Source organism: Anas acuta, chromosome Z (assembly GCF_963932015.1).
Source record: "Anas acuta chromosome Z, bAnaAcu1.1, whole genome shotgun sequence".
Taxonomy (NCBI): domain Eukaryota; kingdom Metazoa; phylum Chordata; class Aves; order Anseriformes; family Anatidae; genus Anas; species Anas acuta.
The window spans coordinates 65,743,311-65,766,935 of record NC_089017.1 but is presented as its reverse complement, the minus strand read 5'-3'; the positions used below and the strand labels follow the sequence as shown (position 1 = coordinate 65,766,935).

Genomic DNA, 23,625 nt, shown 5'->3' with positions numbered 1-23,625 from the left:
TCATCTCTTAATATACCAGTTATTGGAGTTGCCAGAGTATGTTTATTAACATAAACATTATTTTTGGTCTGGGAAATTCATGACAATTTTCACGTAGAGGTAATCAGTAACAGAGTAATCCCACAATAACAGAAGCAAAAAGGTAAATGAGTATAGGTTTCTTAGAATAGCACAAGTACAAACACAGTTAAAGAGCACACAATATGTCAGAACTAATTTCAAGAACAATTGTATACCAGGCAACCAAAATTCAACAGACAGGCACATCATTTCACAGAAATATTTCCTGAAGATAGTTTCTTAGGATAGTTTCAGAGTTTCCTAGGAAGGTGTTTTTTTTTTTGTTTTTTTCCCCCCTATTGGTAAGCACTGTAAATCCTGAATGATGTCATGGAGTGTCTCATGCTTGAGCCCACAATGGATCAAACATGAATAAATGGTGGCTAAGGCCATGATCAAGGCTGTTGACAAGGGTATGTATCTGAAAATCCATCAGAACTGTAATGACACAAGAGTGCAACTACAGAGCTGAGTATGTGTATACATAGATCCGGCAAACAAGGTTTGCTGGAAGTCACATAGTAATTCATATACTTTAGTGGAGATTGAGGGGAAAAAAAAGGCTCTTGGTCACAACACCTTTCATAGCTGGCACAGCTGATGCAGACAAGTATTGTGATGAAGAGCTCATATGCCATTTCTCCATGTTTCCCATCCCTTAGTCTATATAAAATGCAACTTATTTTAAATCTTTTATTTTTCTTAAGAGACATGCGGAACACTGACCATCCTAGCTTCATCTTAACCCTAAACAAAAGTGTAATATATGCAGTTTTTCAATCCTTCAGGCACAAAAATATGCATAGGAAAACAGAAATTGTCACTAGTAATCTTACTAAATTTTAAGCAGATAGAGTTGGAATGACTAGTAAAAAATAATATCCCCTTTTCAAAGTGAACATCTTAGATCTGCTGGAAGACCCGTAAAATATCTCCCCTTTTCAAATTCACCACAGGTATTGTTAAAGCTACTTCATAAAATTTAACTGCACATTTCTAGTTTCCACAGTTGTCTGTACCCTACACCTAAGTTTCCCTCCCACTCTCAACATAACCCATTTTTTATTGTCTAAATATATTCTGCCATACTTTAAAATAAGACTGTTGCTATACTAGTAAGATGTTCTTGTGCATTAAAAGCTGAAGTCATGTAAAAGACTTGTAGAGGTTTAGGAAATTTTGCAAACAAGATATTCACTTATCACTGAAGCACTATGTCTATACATCAGTTCAATGTTCTACCCCTCAAAAAGCCACCTATTTCTAGGTTTAGAAAAAAAAAAAAAAAAAAAAAGATACAGGAAGAGCCCTATTAGGTTTTATAAGGAAGTAGAAAAAAGATGATGGAAAATTACACGAATGCCACTTCCTTACTAGCATATTTGACCAGAGTTAATACAGCCAGTGATAACTAATAAAGTGATGAAGAGCACCATTGAACTTAACAGCTCTCAGGGCTCCTTCTCTGCTGCCAAACACCGTGGTCAAGAAACAGTCCTTACACTGAATTGGGGAAACTTGGCTTGGGTGCAGATGAGATGGTATCACTGGATCACATCTAGATGACCTTTAAGCACTTGCAGATCTATTTCAATCTGAGCCATAACAGAAGGGCTTCCTGCAAAGATCCCGTGCACTGCAGACTTCAGAAAAGCAGTCAAATGAAAAACAGTGTAAAAAGTTTTATTTGCTCTGTAACCCACAACAAATCAAGTCATCCACAGTATTTTCTCAGTTATATTCTGCATACACTGTATTTCCCAAGTGCTAATTAACACAATTACAGCAGATTAAGAACAAACCTACAGCATTCCTTTACTTTAGCCGGTTCTGATACAGAGGCATATTTTTTTATTTGGGAGTCAACTCCAAGAGACTTAGCTAACTGCACAGCATTTGTATCATCACTGATTAGCGTCCCCAGAGCCACAAGCAGTCTAAAAACAGCTTCAAGATCTTGAACAACTTCCATAACTGTGTTGATAACTGATAAACATTGAACTTTGCCCTCAGTGTTGTTGACTTTATGTAAACATACAGCATAGTTCAACGTCAGTGTGGCAAATGCAATGTGGATATTCTTATTATTGCCTGACGCAACTTCTATTGCTTGTGTCATTATTTCATCCCTCTGTTCCATCAAAAGCTTCTGGCCTGCCTGGTTGACAAAGCAATTGCAAAGAGCTCTAAGTGTCAACAGCTGGTTTGCTTGCTTTCCTCCAGGGTTCAGAAATTTGAGGAGAAGGCGGATAAATTGCACATGATCCTTTTCACCACAGAAGTTCGCATTCACAGTGGGATGCCTGACAGACAATCTAAGAATGTCTAGGGCTGGAAAGACAATATCTAAGAAACAAAAAAAATGTTTTAGTATTAGAATTGCATTATGTGCAAACATGCTGGTGAGTTTATTTCTGTTGGAGATACTCTTAAATCCCTAGCTTTCAGAACAGACAGTAACAGTTTCATGCAGAAAGAGTCAGATAAACCACAAATTATCAAAAAGTCATAAAAAGGTCGCACTGACAAACCATGCTACTAATACTTCCAGTAATGACAGAAAAAAATATGTTCCTTCAGATTGACACAGTTCTTTTCAAACAAGTCTTAGAAATCTTTCCTAAAAGCTGATCACTAATGCTGAAGGCAAACGCTGAACACAAAATACGCATAGTGACTAATCCAAAAACGTTTCTCAAAACTTAACTCAGTTACTGAATAGTCCTGTACAGGCAGCATATCAATTTGTCCTCACTCTGTATCTTACAGTTTAGTGTAACTACAGAACTGTCTGCAGGAGAACGATGCTTTTAGGCTATCTTCAGCTTTTGGATATAACTTAGAAAAAAAATAAAAGATATTCTCAACTGATCAGCTGGATATCATTAAGGAACCTAAATTTAGTTTGTTCAGTAGTTCCTCTCAACTTCTCTGAATTTCAAATATATTTGGCTCTTCATGGCTACCACCACTATCCCAAGCTTACAAACATAGCTAGGAAGCTGAACCTGCTGAGCTACCCACTGAGCAGTTTTTCCTGCAGATATGCAGCACGTTGAGAATTAAGACTTTGTACAATATAAAGTCTGATATGAAGACATTAGCCACCACCAGTTCCCAGCGCTACAGAATATAGCTTAAGTAATGTTATCCGATGAACAGCAAGTTTTAATAAAAACAGTATTCTTCCTGTTAATAAACTTTTAACCTCCATTTTAAGAAAGCAGTTCATTTTAAACTGCATATTTAGCTATCTGTACATGCAACACATCCTTTTTTTCCAGAATATTTACAAACAAAATAGCCTTTCCAACTGGTCCATCAGTACTGAAAATGTTATGTTATTAAATCAAATCACCTCCACTTGCATTCGTCAAAGAATGTTATTTCAGTAATCCAGACCACATAAACTAACTTCAGAAACTTCCAACTTCCACCATACTAAACAAGATACACATTTGAGATATTTCTTTTTCCTATAATTTACCTCTGTAATTTAATCTCTCATTTGATAGCAAGTTAGGACTCCAACTTTGCACTTCTTTGCACTACTTCCTAATAAGTTTCACAGCTCTGTCTTGAGGAAGCTCCTACTAATGAAATAACTGCAATCGATGTTTGTATCAGGTGTCTCTTTTATCTTTACTGTTGTGCCAACAAAAGCAAACTGACTGCTAACTACCAATTCTCCGTTCTGTAAATAACTGTATGTCCTCTTCTGGGTTCTGTTTGGGTTATAGACTCTAGGAGGCAGACTGTAACAGAGAGCAATAGTGTTCTGGTTCATGGTGGAAGTACCGATGAAACAATATAAAAAATAATTTCAAGTGTCTACCTTCTGGCCAGTTAACCGCTCTCCATAACGTTTGAAGTTGTTGTGGTGTAGGCGTTTCTGCAGAGCTGTTACATGTTGCAGACAATAACTTTTCTAGCATTATCAAGTCATCTTCTGTAAGCTTTTGTTCTTCAGTTGCAGTACCATTAAGTTCCTTTAGTTTGCCTGTAAGACCAATAGAAAGGTACAGTTTTCTGACATTACAGCTTAACAAATCCAGATCTTCAGTAAAATACTACGCTATGAAACACTTCAAAAAGAAGTTACAACTATTAAGATTGTTTGAAAGTCTTTCATGAAACATTACTTCTCATCATTTCATCATGTTTCTAATTTTAAGTTTAATCATCACAACAGGTGCTACTATAAAGCTTCTTCAATATTGAATCATTATCATAATATCATCATTCAATATTCCCATCTTAGCCTATGTGTAGGCACAGATGCAGAAAAGCATCCTAAGACCAATAGCTGTCAAAACTGAAATGTGATTCTTCTTTACGATTAGGGAGTAGAAACAAACTATTGAAAGAAATGTATCAGGATAGTGTGATCAGTATTTGTAGTTTCATTTGCTTAAGTGCCACACGCAAAACATGATTGCACCTTGTCATGTATTCAAGCTTCAATCTAAATTAAAATTCAAGTCTTGGAAGTAGTATTATAATGTACAGCATTGAGCACCTGGCAATTGTGGTTTTTCCAGAATTGATGAGGGCCATAATCAATAAACATGCCAGCAGGCAATATTACATTAGTACACCTTCATGTAATGAGTCTTAAAGCATGCACAAAAGTGAACTGTTTGCCCATTATGAAAAAAACATACAGCTATTAAATCTAGCCCTGTCCAGCTATATTTACAAATGTATTTAACCATGCACTGTTATAGGACTGCAGGAAACTCAGTAAATGTAGTTATCAGATTTCAAGCCTAAAAAAAGGTCTATACTTAATTATCCCTGAAGAACACCGAACAGAAATAAACAACTGCAGTATGTTTTGGGGATTAAATAAAAGTCGCTGCTTTGCTGCAACAGAATATGGAAGTCAACCATTCTTGAAGTTCTCCTTCTTAGTAAGTTCTGGACAAAGTTTTACTGCGAAATGTAAGCAAAACTAGGAGGAGGCTAGATCTTTTTATTAGTGACAATTTTAAAAAAAAATAAAGTTTGTGAATCTCTTATCACCCTGAACAAGCATATACCTGCCCACCATAAAGAATACAGAGAAAGAGGGTATGACAAACTGAAGACTGACCAATACTTTTAAATAGAAAACGAATCCTGAACAATATGTAGGACAATAGAAAAAACGGTCAGCAGCCTGTCCTCTTCAAGAAGTTGGATAAAGGTGAAGGTATATGTTTTTTAAAAAGCAGTTCTTAAGTTTACTCATCAGACTACCTATAACATTTTCAAGTTCTGCATATAAAGCGGAGAGAAGGAAGGAAAAAATGGAAAAAAAATTAGTAAAAGAATTTTAATGTGGAGATTCAAGGCAGGTACTGTGTTTTCCTGCACTGTGGATGCAAACTAGTATACATAATCATACTAAAGCACTCCACAGAAACACAGTGAAACAAACTGAAGACAGATGGTACAGATTCTGTAGAATAGCTATGGGAAGTACAGAAGAGACTGTAGAATAGCAATAAAGATGGGGAAAGAGGGAGAAATAGAAGGCAACAGCAACATTTATCAGAAGTCAGTTTGACCTCAGTACCAGGGAAGCTCATGGAGCAGATCCTCTTGAGAGTCATCATGCGGCACTTGCAGGGCAAGCAGGTGATCAGGCCCAGTCAGCATGGGTTTATGGAAGGCAGATCGTGCTTGACGAACCTGATCTCCTTCTATGACAAAGTGACGCGCTGGGTGGATGACGGAAAGGCTGTGGATGTGGTCTACCTTGACTTCAGCACGGCTTCTGACACCGTCTCCCACAGCATTCTCAAGAAACTGGCTGCTCTTGACTTGGACTGGCGCACGCTTCGTTGGGTTAGAAACTGGCTGGATAGCCGGGCCCAAAGAGTCGTGGTAAATGGAGTCAAGTCGAGTTGGAGGCCAGTCGCTACTGGCGTTCCCCAGGGCTCGGTGCTGGGGCCGGTCCTCTTTAATATCTTCATCAATGATCTGGACGAGGGCATTGAGTGCACCCTCAGTAAGTTTGCAGATGACACCAAGCTAGGTGCGTGTGTTGATCTGCTCGAGGGTAGGAAGGCTCTGCAGGAGGATCTGGATAGGCTGAGGTCAACTGCATGAAGTTCAACAAGGCCAAGTGCCGGGTCCTGCACCTGGGATGCAATAACCCCAAGCAGAACTACAGGCTGGGAGCTGAGTGGTTGGAAAGCTGCCAGGCAGAGAAGGACCTGGGAGTGATGGTTGATAGTCGGCTGAATATGAGCCATCAGTGTGCTCAGGTGGCCAAGAAGGCCAACGGCATCCTGGCTTGTATCAGAACCAGTGTGACCAGCAGGGCTAGGGAGGTGATCGTCCCACTGTACTCGGCTCTGGTGAGGCCGTACCTCGAATACTGTGTTCAGTTTTGGGCCCCTCGCTACAAGAAGGACATCGAGGTGCTTGAGCGGGTCCAGAGAAGGGCGACGAAGCTGGTGAGGGGCCTGGAGAACAAGTCCTACGAGGAGCGGCTGAGGGAGCTGGGCTTGTTCAGCCTGGAGAAGAGGAGGCTCAGGCGCGACCTTATCGCTCTCTACAGATACCTTAAAGGAGGCTGTAGTGAGGTGGGGGTTGGCCTGTTCTCCCACGTGCCTGGTGACAGGACGAGGGGGAATGGGCTTAAGTTGCGCCAGGGGAGTTTTAGGTTAGATGTTAGGAAGAACTTCTTTACTGAAAGGGTTGTTAGACACTGGAACAGGCTGCCCAGGGAGGTGGTGGAGTCACCGTCCCTGGAAGTCTTTAAAAGACGTTTAGATGTAGAGCTTAGGGATATGGTTTAGTGGGGACTGTTAGCGTTAGGTCAGAGGTTGGACTCGATGATCTTGAGGTCTCTTCCAACCTAGAAATTCTGTGTGATTCTGTGTGAAGTGCGTAGTATTACTATACACTATTTTCTTTTTCTGTAATGCTAAATGTTCTGCTTAAATACAGAAGAGACCCTCTGAACTTGTGAAACTGCAGAATGCCTCACTTTAACACAGCTTAGATTACACTGTATGGCAACCTAGTGAACTGAAACTTTCATGTGCAAAACCAGAAAGGGACTGCATATGATGCACATATCCAGAAGCTGAAAAAAAATGCTCAGTGTTCAAATGTACCAGCTTGGTAAACAAGACATGGAACAGCAGACATAAGCTAACGGAGGAAAAGAAATTATATTCTGCATTAGATAGGAGTTCTTCTGAAAATTAATTGTATTCCTAAGCCTTCAAATCATTAAAGTAATTAATGTAATTTTAAAAAGTCAAAACTGAGAATGAGTAGGAAAGCCATAGGAAATAATTGAGCTTTTTGAAAAGATCAAAAATTAAGTCACTTCAAACAAAAACAAAAAAGCCATCCTTGAAATTAAAATACTGACCCAGTATCTGTGTAGGATTTGCCTGGTCAAAGGTGACAGCATCTTTCTTCGGGAAATAAATATTTTCAGCTTTTGCTGCAGCAGATTGGTAAGCGCCCGTTCCTACATAAAGGAAATAAAAGAAGTTCAACAGCATATCAAAGTGTTTGACATAGAACAATACCCTACTAGTAAGTCTAGATGGTGTCCAAAGGAGAGTAACAATGATGGTGAAGGGTACTGGAGGGGAAGATGCACGAGGACCTCTGGCATCACTTGCTTTCAGCTTAGAGACAAGGAGACTGAGTCTGCAGCTTCCACGGAAGGGGAGTGGAGGGGCAGGTGCTGAGTTCTGTTCCCTGGGGACAGCGAGAGGACCCAAGGGAACGGCACGGCGCTGGGACAGGGCAGGGTCAGGCTGGGCGTTAGGGAAAGGGTCTGCACCCAGAGGGGGTCGGGCACTGGGATGGGCTCCCCAGGGCAGCGGTCACGGCACCGAGCTGCTGGAGCTCAAGAAGCATTTGGACTCAAGAAGCACTCAGATTTTATTTTTGGATGAGATGGGAGGTAGATACAATGGGTCCTTCTGACTCAGGGTATTCTGATTCTCTGATTCCTACATGTAAAAGGCTTTATTCCCCTTATTTTCTCAGTAATTTCTAAAATAATTGGTTTCAATCTGCTCATTATGCTTAATTAAACATAAATTTGCAACAGCATAGAATTCATGTCAAAAGAAAAAAAAAAAGAGATCAGTGTTGCATTTTATAAACAGGCCTCATTTCTTACCTGTATATGGATCAACCCCACCCATTGGGGCTACTGCATTTGATGCGCATCCAGGAACATAGCGACCAGCACCTGAATGGGGAGGTTAGACTTTTTAAACACCACCAGTGGTAAAGAGGTAACATACCTACTTTCAGCCACTAGTTTTGAAATATCACTACTAAGGGTGTTATTCTGCTCTATAATAATTAAAAAGAAGTCCTTCAACTCTTCCTGAAATTTAAGGATTTTATCTGAATGCATGTGTAAGCATGGTGCTGGCAGTGGCAGCACGCACAAGCTAAGTGACCCGCTGCTGAGAGACATTCTGTCGTGCTCCCTGGCACCACTGGTGCCAAAACCCTTGGTGCAGGCAGACGGTGCTGATGCCCAGGTCTGGCCTCTCCCTCTGCCTGGGATACTGTTAGCATCTCCTCAAGGAGCTGGGTTTTGGATGTGGTGCTGAGTCCTCAGGTGAAGGAGCTGCAGGGACAGGTGACAAGGCTGTGAACTATCAGTTCAGAAGAGACTGGCAAGGTGTTTGTATCTGCAGACAGAGCCCAAGTCACAAAATGCAAGGGAGAAGACAGCTGGAGATCATAGTGGAAGAGGTATGGAGAAAGACTGTCAAGATGGGGAATACCGTGTCTTTTGGCAACAGCAGGAAGGCTTCTGCTCCATATGTAGATCTGCACCTGCAGAGCAGATACTGTGCCCTGGCAGTGTTGAGGACAAACACCCAAAAGGGTGTTTGAGAACAGAGCCAGCTGAGACTGCACCTAGTATCTGCAGAAATTGGAAAGGCAAGCAGTGGTGGGCAGCCTCCTTCTGCAGGGTATGGATATATATATCTACTGATGTGACCTGTTACCTTGAGAGGTTGGTTGTTTGCTAGGAACCAGGATCCAGAAAGTCACAGAGACTGACACAGCTTGCCAGGCCTTCAAATTTTTACCCCTGCTACTCTTCCACCCAGGCATCAATTATAATGCCATGAAAGACCTGGAGAGTATCAAGCAGCTAAAGAGCCCCAAGGGCAAGTCTATGATTACAGGACCCTCTCCAAGGAGCAAAAACTATTAAGAAAGATAGTGTGTCTTTGTAAACAGGCTCATCACTATGAGAAGGGCTTTTAACTAGCAAAGACAGGAAGGGTTGGAAACTGAAATTTAGCACGGAAGGTACCAGTAACAGCCACATAAGATAACAAGAGTAATAGGATAAAAAATAAAAAAATTAAAAAAATAATAAAAAAATAACTCTACGAAAATAGCCAATCCCAAGCTGGTCATGCATATAAGAGATGACAAAACATAAGGTTTGAGAACTTAGTCCTCTACTATAAAGGACTGAGTGGCACGAGGCAGACCAGACAAGCAGAGAGCTCTCTCCTCTACTAAACAGGTCTGGACAGGCTTTGACATTTTTCACACCAGTGGAGACCACCTAACCGGTCTATCCCACACAGCTGCCCCAAAGGGAGCACTGCAACAAACAGGGCTCTGGGGCCGAACACACGGCAACTGAATGTTGTAACATACCTTAAATGCTGGCAAGACAAATTTCAGTAAGAGGTATGAATTTTACATTACCTGTAAATGGATCTGCCCCAGGTACCGTACTTGATCCAGATGAAGAGCCTGGAACATAACGTCCAGCACCTGGTGGAACATACACCGCTTGATGTTACTAAAGTACTAATATTTTCAAACAGATGCAACTCAAAAATGAAGCTAAAAACATCAAGTATGTCTCATGTCTCATTGTGGTGTTATGACAAATTTAATCCCCTCCACACACACAGTTTTGCCAACATCGAACAAAGTCTTCCTAACAATTTCAGGACCCAAACTTTGCTTTCTAGGATATAAACACTGTGCATTTGGACACAGACAAATCAAAGGTATATGCATGTTTATACAACTGCAGTTCCATGAGATACATTTGAACCTGACTAACGGCCTGTATTCTTATTTGTAGTTCAATGCAGGAGTAAGATCTAGAATTATTTTCACATTTTGTTCCTGCCTTCAGCTTTGTAAAACTGGTTCAAATCTGGTTTATTTTGTAATACAATAGACAGGATGCAATCAATTAGCACATTTCAACTGGTAATTAACTTTTTATAGTTCTCATTCACTGTCTGAAAAAGGGTCATTTATGTATTTCACTCAGTTTCATCCTTTGTCTAGTTGATTTTTTGTATTTCTTTCATTGCCTTAACAGCATCTGGCTACCTGTTACCCTAATATAGAAGGTTGGATTTTCTTACATTGGGAAACTGAGCCTAGGCTGAAAAATACAACCAGCCTGATTAGCATTTTGTTGAAAGATTTGATCTGACAAATATCTCACAGTGTTGACAAGTTTTTGCATTTTTGTCACATCTATCTGTGCCATGCCCTCCATGATTTGAGGACATGAAAGTCCTATACAGGAAGTTGAAGTTGAGGAACTGGGACACTGAAATCTGGATGATCAGACTGAGTTGGACTAAAAACTGGCTGAACAGATGTGCCCAGAAGCTGGTATTCACTGGCAGGACATCTAGCTGGTAACCAGTAACTAGCACTGTACCCCAAATGCCAGTACTGGATTCGATCTTGTTTCACATCTTCATTAATGATCTGGATGATGTGGTGGAGTGTATCCTCAGCAAGTTTGCACATGACACAAAAAGGAGCGGATTGGATGATTCTCCAGAGGGCAATTTTACCATCCAGAGAGATCTGGACAGTCTCGATATAAGGGCTGCTAGAAACCTCTTTTAAGTTTGACACTAAGTCCTGTACCCAGGGAGGAACAACCACCAAGCACCAGTATGTGCTAGGGACTACTGAAAGCAGGTTGTCAGAAAATGGACACCAAATTGAACATGAGCCCATGATCTGGCCACACTGCAAAGGAGGCTAATGGTATCCCAGGCTGCGATAGGCAAAGTAATACCAGCAGGAGAAGGCAGATAATTCTTCCCCCTTCTACTCAGCACTGAGAAGGCCATGTTTGAAGTGTTGTGTCCAGTTCTGGGCTCCCTGGTATAAGAGAAACATGGACATAACGGAGAGCATAACAAAGGGCCACAAATATGATGAAGAGAATCATGGCTGAAGCATCTCTTTTATGAGGAAAGATTTGAGAGATGGAACTATTCAGCCTGGAGGAGGCTCAGGTGGAGTCTCAGCAATGTATATAAATAGCTAGAGCAAGGGTGCAGAGAAGACAAAGTCAGTCTCTTTTCAGTGGTGCCCAGTGACAGAACAAGGGGCAATGGACATGAAATGAAACACAGGAGGTTCTGTCCAAACATCAGGAAATACCTCCTCATTGTTCAGGTAACTGAGCACTGAAAGAGGTTCCTTAGAGAAGCTGTGGAGTCTCCCAGGCTGGAGGTACTGAATAGGCACCTAGACAACTGACTCCAGGTGGTCCTGCCTGAGCTTGGCTGTTAGACCAGGTGGCCTCCAGAAGGCAGCTTTCCAATCTCAGCCATTCTGTGACTTGGACATCTGCTTGTGAAATGATCCAAGCTGCTAGTCAAATACTCAATAATAGGTTTCAAGTTGCACTACAGTGTACAAAATACTCTAAGCTATTCTGCCATGTTCATGCCCTACCCTTGTGAAGAAATATACTTACAGGGAAACTCAGTGCATAATATAACATGTTACACATCTTTACCCCTTTGTTACTTAACTTTTTCGTTGTGCACCATGAAGGTTAAATTTTTACCTGTAAAAGGATCTGAAAATTGTGTATTTGTATTCAACAGTGTTTGTCCTTTAGTGTTGTCCATTATAAACTTGGCCACCTGATCCAGAAACATTGGATTTAGATCATTCTTTTGCAGGAAGTTGTATGCAGTCAGCCAAGGATCATCAGTTATGTTGTATGGCAGTTTGTAGGAAGGTCCATTTTCATTTACATCAATAGTGAAAACATAATCATACTCCTTTAAGTAGAATAAAAACAAGAACATATGAGAACTTTGTCAACACATTTGGCATAGAGATGTACCACACTCAGACTAATAATGACCCAGGGCTAAGCCTGAAAACATTAATAATGCTACTTGCAGATTGTATCAACAGCCGTCTCCAACAGAGGCTGGAAATAAAAGCCACTGAAGCTGCACCTTACACTTCCCAGAATTCTGTATCTAAGGAAAAGCAGGCTAGAACAATAGATCATGACAATTTATGTACAGATATATTACGAAGTAACAAAATGCATCACGTAACACTCATGGTCAGCTGTGGCTGCCTAAAGAGGTACAGGGTCATCAGATGCCTCAAGAAAACTTCAGGCCAGAACAAACACTTCTACTACTAAAAAAGAACCAAATCCTAAGACTTCTTTAAAGCATACAAGAGAAAATGAGTCTCTGAAAGGCATTTTTTAAGTGGTGGCACAAGACAGATCTGTGTACACGTCACTAAAGGAAATGTTTACTTTTTATCTGTCTTTACTCTCAAAAGACAAAGAAAAGAGTCACATGAAGCCTGCTACCTAATATTTCAGGTGACCCTTGCACCTCTCATTCTACATTGTAGGGTTCTCTCCTTTTGGAAGGGCAGTTAAAACTAACTTTACAATGTATTAACAATAAATACTAGAGATCTTGACCCTTTCTTTAATAGCTGGCAGTTGACCTTTCTGCAACGTAATTTGTTTCTGCTAGCTTGCTTGTTTTACAAAATGCATTTCAAAGGTAAAACAGAAAATATTCATAATTCTACCTCTCGGTTTTAATAGATCAAAGACGTACAAAGAAGTATCAACAAATTCCTGTTTCCTAATTTACATTTTAGCTAAGTAAAGACAGGGATTATTTATTTTTTTTTTCAAACGTGAAATTACACATCTAATGTTGAAAGGAGTAAAGCTTATTAAAGGTTGTATATACCTTTCCTTCAAATAAAACCTTTCCAGATGTTTGTTGCGTGGCTCCAGAAGAACCAACGACATCACCAATCTTTATCCATCTTCCTTCGCTAACACTCCACTGATATGCTTCAACTTTCCCATTGTCTTTAATGAGCCGTGTCTGTCCATCTCTTGTTCCTGCAGACAGGAATATTTAACAGTTTTAAGAAATCTAAGAGTATGATTTACTTTAGGAGAGATGGTTCACCAGGATTTGAGGTCACAGCACAGAAAACTAGATACTACTTGTTACAACAAGAATAATGGAAATTCTGTGAATAGCATTTTATGGTTACAGTACTGGTATATGCCACCAGACTAAGCCATGAAAGCAGTCCTTAAGTATTTCAAAAGTTCACCATTTTCCCAGGGAGGTGACAATCAAGAAAGGTGATACTGTCCCATGGTCTAACAAGATGGGAAGCTTCAATTTTAAGATTTATACCACTTGCCAATCAGAGCCAAGGGGTGAGGTTATTTCACCTGGGGAAAAATGTTTGTCTATTTAAGAGTAATCTTAACTACTAATGCTTCCAACTGTATCCTCAGTAACTTCCTGAGTACCTGGAAACTGTAAACTGAGTTGATCAAGACAAACTGTTCTTCAAGATGAAAGCTAAAGCATAGTATTTGTCTACTTTTCCTTAGGAAAAAAATTCTAGTCCTTTTGCAAAGTACATGACTGTCTTTTATTATTGACACAGCCGGCATAATAGATCCAAAACATCTTGAATACACTGCAGTGTCCTGTAACTGAGTTTTTTCTAAGTTATTTTGTAAGAGAAGTATTTTAGCCACTTTAGTCTAGAAAACACACATGTATACGTTAGGATGTATACATACAGACACACACACCTAAATATTTAAACTAGTCTTGACTCCAAAAGAGGAGATGAAAGGAAAGCAGAGCAAAATCAAGCCGTTTTCTCTTGTAACTCTATTGAACATGGTCAAAGCTTCCCCCCCACCACAGAATTTATGGAAAGTTTCAGTACCTCAGAACTAAGATCCAGAGGCAACTCTGACATAACAGAGGTAACATAACTTACCAGGTTCCTTAAGATGTTCTTTTCCAGGAAGGTCTTCAGCATTAATATCCCCTAAATCACCAGTTTTAGGGTCAATGGATGCTTGGGAAAGCTCATTTTCAAAAGCTTGAATCTCCTCAGCACTCGCTGTTCTTTCCGAAGACTCTGTAAACACCCGTACAAATCCATCACTGAAGAGAGACAAAAACATGCAAAAAGAAATATTATTTTAAATGGCAAATGATTACATGCATTCTAATAGTGACTTCCATGTCATGAGAAACCATCATCACTTCTAATAACCCTCTGCATTTTTTTTTTATAAAAAGAATTTGCCCTCATGCTAAAAAAAGCCCATAGAAAGACTTACATGGGTTAACTTGAAACCCAATCTGTAGTACAGCTTTAAAGTCAAATTAGGATACGCCTATCGAATGTGTTCTTTATACAGTATCTGTAAGTCTATTCTCAGTCTACTCATAGTTTACCACATTACCAAGGAACTTACTCTTTAACTGTGTAATTCAATACCAAAAGAATGACTTTTTGGCTGAATTATAGCACAAATTTAATCCCCACACACACTTTCATGACTGTATTTTCAAATATAATCAGAAATGAAAATCAAAGTGATGCACAAAATTTCACCCAGAGTTTTGCAAATTTAGATTTCAAGATGTACTGAGAGTAAAACCTGGATACCTTGCACCAACTACAATGTCACCATTATCCAACACACAGCAGCACCACACAGACTGAGCTGGGAGTCTGATTGTTTGAGCACATTCCCCTTGTTTCCATATTCTAAGAGATCTGTCCTCTCCAGTAGTTACAAAATCTGCAAAGGAAAAAATAAAAAATCTTTTAAAGCATATTTTCATGTATTATGATATTAGATGCCTTTTTACAACTTAGTATCTAAAAATTAAAATTGCAAAAGAACTTTTCTACAATTCAATACTTCTCTCAATCACAAGAAGAGAGCTAAAAGAAAGCCACTGCAGAGCTATCTTCTCAAAAAAAAAAAAAAAAAAAAAAGAAGTGCATGAATTGCAAACTGAGCAGCCAGACAGGGTACGAAATTGTGACAAAAGATCACCTCCTCCTTCAAATTGTTTAAACAAAGAACTTGGGAACTATCATTATTTTGTCTTACACCACTTCCAGAGTACCACAGTTCAGGAAACATGCATAAGGCATTCTCAAAAGCAGAGACCGAACTTCAGGCATCTCCTCTACGAGGGGTTTCAAGACAGAAGAGATTTATGATGTACACATGTCATACCTACACATTCACTTTACCCTCCGAACAAATGTGCAAGTCCATTTGTACGCATACACTACACAAAGGTCACTGACTTAGAATTTCTTCTGCAACAGCCAGTTCTGAACCTCCAAACCTCTAGCTCTAAAAACAAATGCATAAGGCATATAAAGAAAATCCCTGAACTAAACTATTTATAAACTACTTTTAAAATTTCGTGTGCAAGTACTGAAATTTGTATTACGTCAAACTGCTAAGCCACACAAACCATTTTAACACCCTGAAACAGTGCTGAAATACAAGTGGCAACCCAGATGGTATTTTGTCCATTTGTTTGCCAAAGTTTCACTTGAGCTTTATAATTAGGTTTAATCTAGGACCTTTCATCTCACCTCAAAGAGCAAGTCTGCCAGAGACATGATTTTCTGTCAATCACAGAAATTTCTTATTACTTACACAAAAGGAAAAAAAAAGAAAAAAGTGAATGAAACACTACCCGAGTTCTTTGGTTATGGCAGCTCCACTGAACTACTGAATGCCTCATCTGCCATTTTATTTTGGAACGATATGGGCTAAATCTCAAAAAATAAACTTACCTTTACAATGAGGGAAAACAGATATGCTGTATATATAATTTGTATGTCCATAATACACCTGCAGACACTTGCCAGAGATGTGCCACCTTCGAACACTAGCATCATTAGCACAGGAAAGGAATTCCATTTCACTGAGAATGGCTAACCCTCTCACACAATCTTCATGTCCTTTGTAAAAGAAAGGAAAACATTTAATGCAGCTTTTCTTTCCATTACCAGCAGCATACCATTTCACACACCTATATATACTGATAACTGATTTTCATTATGGAAGCACTCAAAAAAAAAAAAAAAAGCAAGTCATTGCTTAATATCCTGTGGAAATAAGTACAATGCTTATAGAAGCGATGTGATTTCCAGGCAACCTGAGATACTTTAGAAATTCTGCCTAAAAATGGTTCAATTTACATAAGGCTTTGAGGTTTTTTTTTTTTTCTGTTGTTGTTTTTTTAGATCTTGATGAAACTACTAACTGCAACAATATTTACCAGTGAATGTTCTTTCACATCTGCCTGCCTTCCACAGCTTTATGGTTTTGTCAGCTGAACCTGTCAACATTAATCCCTGTTCAGGCAGTATTTTCACTGCCCATATTGCAGCTGTGTGACCCTGAAAAAAGAAACATAAGGACAACAATATTGTTAGACTTGTAAAAGTCAGTATGTATTTTATATTCATGCAGAAGAACTTCATACCTGTAATGTCATCATACATCTGTCATGCAACCAGACTTTGGCTGTTGTATCCCATGATCCACTTAATAATGTTCCAAATTTTCCAGATGAAAGGCTGCAAACTGGAATAAACATTCAGATCAACAATGACACGTCTCTTGCACTGTAGCAAATCTTATGCTAGCAATTTTAAATTAATTATTTAAGGACTTCTGCTTGGTATTAAAAGCATACCTAGCATTGAGGAGTTCAGGGAAAGATTAAGTGTAGAGGTACAGCAACCTAGAATGGAACCACTTAAAAATCTCCTCACTTCAGATGACAAAACTGCAAATCTTTTTACCATTCATATTCCATAATTTCTTTCAGTACCTGATCTCTTCTCAAGAGAAAATATGTTGACAAGCAGCACAGATAATCAAGAAAAAGTATTAATACAAGGATTTAGATTTAAGATTACCAACAAAGTCAAGATTTCATCAACATTATCGGGTTATGTCCTCACAGAACAAGACTTCATACCAAAAATACTTCACTCTTCTTCTTGGATGGCAAAATCATACCACCGAGAAACTGTACTAATATTTGAAGATTTACTTAACAGGGATATGATTTGCAAATGCTCTGCTAATGCAGAGCTATAAAACTGAAAAGGAATAGTGCTAATAAAGCACAATAAAAACTATACAAAGTAACAACAATAAAAACTATACAATGTATACAAAACTATATAAGCCATAAACAGAATTCACTGTCCATCTGAAAATTCAAAAAAGAAAGCATGGCCTTTTGTTTCTTGACTCTGTAATCTGATTTTCCTTTTTTTTAATGTTTTGCATTACTGTAAGAATTGCCTCAAATACTTTCTTGTAATGGAATCCATACATACCTCATATAATGCCTCATCCCTTTTTGTACCTCTGGAGGGAACATGCCAACTATTCTTTTATCTACTCAATCATCCTAGGTTTCCTTTTATAGAGTGTAAATTATTCCATACCTTCTGACACACTGACATTATTCTGGTATCATTTTACCTTTTTCTCAGCGCAGATCAAGAAACTTATAATGCAGAGACAGAAATTTTTGGTGCTGTGTTACTTTCCATGTTACTTTCAAGCTGGTCTCAAGAGCCCTTCTTTAATATAGTAAAAGAGACCCAAAACCTTCCAGTCTTGAAGTGATTACTTCTGACACCCCATAACTAAGGGATGATGCTGTTCAAAGGTCTTTAATATACCAGATCAGCTCATGAAAAAATAACCTTAGCATGCTACTGTGAAAATTGCTCAACCTTTTATTTGATGGCTCAAGAAAAGTTATCGGTTTAATATGTTACACGCTGCACTGACCTGACTAAAGAGATGAAGTTTCTGCAGTGACCTTTTAGGCTTCACCACATATTTAAAGCACCAATTAATATGAGATCCCCATTTAGATAATGAAAAGGGCAGTGAACATTTTTTTATTTAGGAAGCTCGCTTCTTCTATTTCTGTGTATTTTTATATATATGTATATATCTTACTTCATAGAAGATGAAATTAACTGCTTCAACCCTTGACAACAGGGCCACCATTCTGTGAATTGCTGCAAATGCTCAAACACTGATCAGTGTTAACTCAGAAGTCATTGTGACAAGCTGTCACTGTGTGAAATGAAATTATAAAAAAAGCTATTTTACGCAAGCCATAATCAGAAAGTTAGGTACATTAAGTATCAAAGAAATCACAATTGAGTTTTACAACTTCATTTCCTGTCTAATGAACCACATTAACGTTTATATAATAAACTCAAAAGAAATATTACTACATACCTGCATTCTTATGACCCTTAAGGACGTAAAGGGGAGCTGTGCTGTCAACTGTGAAAATGCAAATATTATGATCATTGCCACCAGTTGCAATCAGCCCACGAGGATAGAGGTCACTTGGAGGTATGATGCACACACAAGATACAAAATTTGAGTGGCCACGCATACAGTGCATTTCAGTAAAACCCCTGTTAAGACTAAACATATGCAATAATCAGTTGAGAGTCATGACAGAAAAAGCACTTATTTTGAGGCACGGAACTACAACGGGCATTTTATACTCCAGCTCTTGAATTAGTAACTATCCTTGCAGCGTGCTTACTCTGGATGACCTAGAAAGAATGAAAACTTGGAGAAAAACTGCCCTCCAGCATTCCAGGCCAAAAAGCAGTGTTTAAAGCTCTCCATGTATTTTTTTTCCAGTCACAGAACCCTGGCATAACTTCATTTTGCTGCTTACTGCTCAGTTGCAAACACCGTGCCCCCAATTTCACAGGATCACAGCGCAGTTTGGGTTGGAAGGGACCTTAAAGGCCACCCAGTTCCAACCCCTTGCCGTGGAGGGGGGTGGGGGGACACCTCCCACCAGCCCAGCGTCCAGGCACCACCTCCAGGTACCATTATGCATTTAACCACAATTTCACCACACGCAGCTGCATTTGTGAGACCTGCCCCCACCCCCCCCCCTCCCCACGCACCCGTCGGGAGCCCAGAGCCGCGCCGTGCGGTCGCGGGAGACGGAGACGAAGCCGCCGTCGGGGAAGATGCCTCGGGCGAGGCCGCGCACGTCCTGCTGGTGGCCGGGCAGCGAGCAGCGCAGCCGGTAGGCGCCGCCGACGTCGCCCGCCATGGCCGTGAGAGCGGCGGAGGCCCTGACGCAGCAGCTACCCGCCCGCCGCCACTGCCGGAACGCGCCGCGCTCCGCGCCGGAAGAGGAGCCCGCCCGCGGTGCCGGCGGCGGGGAGGAGCTGGAACTATAAGTCCCAGCAGGCAACGCGACGCGCGGAGGGTGGAAGAGGCTGCGCTGCCGCCGCGAGGCAGCATGGGAGTTGTAGTTTGATGGGGGGGGTGTTGGCGGTGTTGCTGGGAGACCCGTGGCGGTGCGCGACATGGCGGCGGCATGCTGAGGGGGACGGGGACAGCGGGGGCCAGGGGCCGGCCGTGCCCCAGGCGTCCCGCAGGGTGTTTGTTCAGCTATTGTGAGGGGGGAGAATTAAATCTTTAACGAGTCGGCCTCTGGTCGCCCCAAGCCAGCTTTCCACGTGAAAGGGCTGTTACCCTGCCCTCCAGGGAGGGGTCCCAAAGGCCACAAAATATGGCCAGTGGTCACAGGCCGCCCGTAGCTCGGCCCTCGTCGAGAGCAGGAATGGGGCTGGCAGCACGGCCGGCCTCTTCGTCACGGACTCCATCAGCAACCAGGATAGGAACAGGGGTATGTTTAAAAAAAAAAAAAAAAAATGTTGAATGTCAACTTTGGTATCTTTTTTGGTGTCTTTTTGGTATCTAGTCTCCATGACCGGAGAGAGATTTTCTCAGGAAGAGTTGAAAGATTTCCAGTCATAGAGAGTTTTGCTTTGTGATTTGGGCTGAGAGAGGTAAGAGCACTCTTCCATCAAGACTTCATCTGGGAGATTTTGGTATTGATGTCACCTACGGCGAACAAGGAACGCAGCAATCGCAGTCATCTCTTCCCTCAAGAGGTGATCTTGTACCTTTCTACAGCAGACATTTGTCTGAAGCTTTGTTTACGTGAACAGATGTAAATCGAAAAGCTTCCCGCTTGGAGAGTTTAGAGAGTGACTCAAGCTTTGGCAGTTACAGAAGGGTAATAAAATCACAATTCAGCATTGGGATTTGTTTGTTTGTCTGTTTGTTTTCTTCTAGATGCCTCCTAGTACCTCAAGACCTGGTTCTCGTGGTGGTCCTTCAACTGCTAGTGGAATTTTATCATCTCAGATTAAAGTTGCAGACCGCCCAGTGACGCAACAAGGATTAAGTGGAATGAAAACTGGAATGAAAGGTATTTTTTGTTGAAAATAACTATCAAAGTGTCTAAAAAAGTTCTGGAGAAATATTTATGGTTTAAAGGAAAACTTTTCATAGTTGTATAAATTGCAGGGTGAATAACTATGACTACAAAATGTAACAGAAAGGAAAGGAAGATGAATGCATCCTCCCTCCTTTGTTCTTGGCCGTTAGAGATGAGAAAGGCTTTTCTGTGCCCACGCTTCCTATATGATTTTTATATCTATTTAAAAATCATTAGAATAGATTAGAATGCAACAGGATACATTTTATCTTCTTCCAGCACTACAGAATAATTAAAATACTTCGTTGCATTGTAAATATTCAAATAGCTAAAAAAATACTGTTTGTTTTCATAAAAGTCCAAAATGAATTTCTGCCTTCATTTGTTTTAACAAAGTAAAATCTACTGTCTCTGCTTGTAAAATCTGCATGTTGTTTTCCTGCTTTGCAGTTAATCAGAATGTGTTGCTTTTTAATGAACTGTCATCGTACTCTCCTTTGTCAGGTCCTCAGAGGCAGATAATGGATAAAACGTATTATCTTGGACTGCTGAGGTATGTCTTAAAAATACATTCAAATTGTGGAAGGCTTCATGCTCTGTTCCCTTTCTGGCATAAAGGTAGAGCTATTCTTAATAATAGCATGGGATGAGTGGTGTTCACTGTTAATGAAATCTGGTCTGTTATAACACATAAGAAGGTCATTTTGCAGGTAGTTTGTAGGAGAAGAGGAATTTTATGCTTATGTCCAAGTACAAGATTTCTTTGACATTTTGTTACTAGGCTTGCTAAGTTAAATGCACTCCTGCAGCGTTAGTTCCAGAAGCATCAGTGATTTTGAACTTCCACCTGTCGCATAGCTCCAACTGTAAGACATAGCATCCTGAACTAAGTACTTTTTCAGTGCGTGCTTCAGGTGGTTTGCTTGAATTATGCCTTGAGATGACAATGACAAAAACATGTGCTCCATTGTCAGTTGGCCACATTGCAGTATTGAATAGTCAATCCTAAAAGATGTTGTTCTATACAGGGATGATACAGCATCCTTCCACAGATTGTGGATGATTATTTTTTTCTGGTCCATCTGAGAAGGATTCACGTCTCTTTCACCAGAAGCAACAAAAAGCTAATTAAAACATTTTATTTCATGTCCAGGTTTTCTAATAATTTCACAAAATCACAGAATTGTCTAGGTTGGAAGAGACCTCCAAGATCACCTAGTCCAACCTCTGACCTAACACTAACAAGTCTTCCACTAAACCATATCCCTAAGCTCTACATCTAAACGTCTTTTAAAGACCTCCAGGAATGGTGACTCCACCACTTCCCTGGGCAGCCTGTTCCAATGCCTCACAACCCTCTCAGTAAAGAAGTTCTTCCTAACATCCAACCTAAAACTCCCCTGGCACAACTTTAGCCCATTCCCCCTCGTCCTGTCACCAGGGACGTGGGAGAACAGACCAACCCCCACCTTGCTACAGCCTCCTTTAAGGTACCTGTAGAGAGCAGTAAGGTCACCCCTGAGTCTCCTCTTCTCCACGCTGAACAAGCCCAGCTCCCTCAGCTGCTCCTCGTAGGACTTCAGACCCCTCCCCAGCTTTGTTGCCCTTCTCTGGACTCGCTCAAGCACCTCGATGTCCTTCTTGTAGCGAGGGGCCCAAATCTGAACACAGTATTCGAGGTACGGCCTCACCAGAGCCGAGTCCAGGGGGACAATCACTTCCCTAGCCCTGCTGGTCACACTGCTTCTTATACAAGCCAGGATGCTGTTGGCATTCTTGGCCACCAGAGCACACTGCTGGCTCATATTCAGCCAACTATTAACCAATAGTCCCAGGTCCTTCTCTTCCAGGCAGCTATTCTTACAATTTTATGTGATAGAACCACTTTATTTTTTCCCCTCATTTCTCTAGCTTTTCTCAGAAATATTTGTTAGAAATTTGGTACTCTGTGATAAAGAGATACTTATTGCACATCACTTAGAGTAAAATGCTGTTTCTGTTTTAGCTGTATATTTAAGTTTGAGTAAATCTTTTGTTTATTTTTGCAGGAGCAAAACAAATGAACTCACAACAGAAATTAACAAGCTGCAGGAAGAAGTAGAAATGTACAAGCAGGAGAAATCAGTCTATTTGTCGTATGAAAAAAGGTGAGCTGTGTCGCAGCTAATACGAAGTTACCTTTCTCAGCCACAAGACTTTGTTCTAGGCTGTTTTCACGTTTCACAGCCTTCAGGAAATCATGACATAATTATTTTTTTTTGTTATTTCATTTTTATTATATGATGCTTCCTGTCTGAATTTTGGCTTCTTGTTTTGTGTTTAGGGCAGAGGCTCTAGCTGGTGAAATCAAAGAATTTCAAGGTCAGCTAGCAGACTACAACATGGTATGCTGCTATCAGCTTCTGATACTGAACACTCCCTTGTCTCCTTCCCCTCATCCTTTTTTTGCTTAAATTCAACATCTTTTTTATTGATGTTCCTGTTTAAAAGTTTACTGGTTAGTACTGTGTTTATTCAGTTACTGGGAAAGAAAAAATGGGAACTAAAGAAAACAAGAAAGATAGGAGAAGCAGTTGCATTTAAGAAATGACTGCTGCATATTGTTTGTGGGTTTGTACGGCTACATATGAGAATTACTTCTGAAAACTATGTGTAATCTATGCAGATTCACAAATCATTTTTTTTTCCTTTTGCAATAATAGATATCTGTTGTGTTTTTATGAGTGTTTTGCAAGTTGCTCCTTTTCTCTGTGTGTATAATTACAAAACAACGAAGAGTGCCAACAGGTTGGAATTCTATCTCATTTCAGGTTGTGGATATACTTAACACCAATACAGATGTGGCCGAATTGATTCATGATTACAATATGGTAAGAATTAGGGTGCTTGCTACATTTTAATAATGAAATGGCATGTATTAAATTTTTGATACTTTGAACATGACATATATAAAAAAACAAATCACTCATTTAAAACTTACACATTTTTTTCCAGTTAAATTGCCCATAGTACTTGACAGTGTTCTTTGTAGTGAGACAGCTATCTAAAGCATTGTCTTCAAAACCACATGACAATGCTTCTGTGTATTAGGTCTGAGAAGGCTGTGTTCCCACCTCAA

The 23,625-nt window shown here is 40.2% G+C and overlaps 2 protein-coding genes across 2 annotated transcripts in view; one reads left to right on the top strand and one right to left on the bottom strand.

The window, feature by feature from the left end:
• Positions 1-622: 622 nt before the first annotated feature.
• Positions 623-19,435, bottom strand: PLAA (phospholipase A2 activating protein). The gene is made up of 14 exons (XM_068667921.1): positions 19,177-19,435; positions 18,482-18,675; positions 16,689-16,789; positions 16,482-16,602; positions 15,994-16,161; positions 14,836-14,971; positions 14,155-14,324; positions 13,086-13,243; positions 11,912-12,131; positions 9,775-9,843; positions 8,204-8,275; positions 7,436-7,537; positions 3,896-4,060; positions 623-2,406 (listed from the first exon to the last, which is right to left on the bottom strand). The coding sequence occupies exons 1-14, from the start codon at positions 19,326-19,328 to the stop codon at positions 1,841-1,843; spliced, it is 2,394 nt and encodes a 797-aa protein (XP_068524022.1). The 5' UTR covers positions 19,329-19,435; the 3' UTR covers positions 623-1,840.
• A 109-nt stretch (positions 19,436-19,544) lies between these two features.
• IFT74 (intraflagellar transport 74) overlaps positions 19,545-23,625 on the top strand; it is a 41,759-nt gene continuing 37,678 nt past the window's right edge. Inside the window, exons 1-6 of the mRNA XM_068667923.1 lie at positions 19,545-19,910; positions 20,363-20,498; positions 21,012-21,060; positions 22,556-22,654; positions 22,831-22,891; positions 23,318-23,377. Coding sequence (XP_068524024.1) covers positions 19,794-19,910; positions 20,363-20,498; positions 21,012-21,060; positions 22,556-22,654; positions 22,831-22,891; positions 23,318-23,377 — 522 coding nt within the window. The 5' untranslated portion in view covers positions 19,545-19,793. The remainder of the gene's footprint in view (positions 19,911-20,362; positions 20,499-21,011; positions 21,061-22,555; positions 22,655-22,830; positions 22,892-23,317; positions 23,378-23,625) is intronic.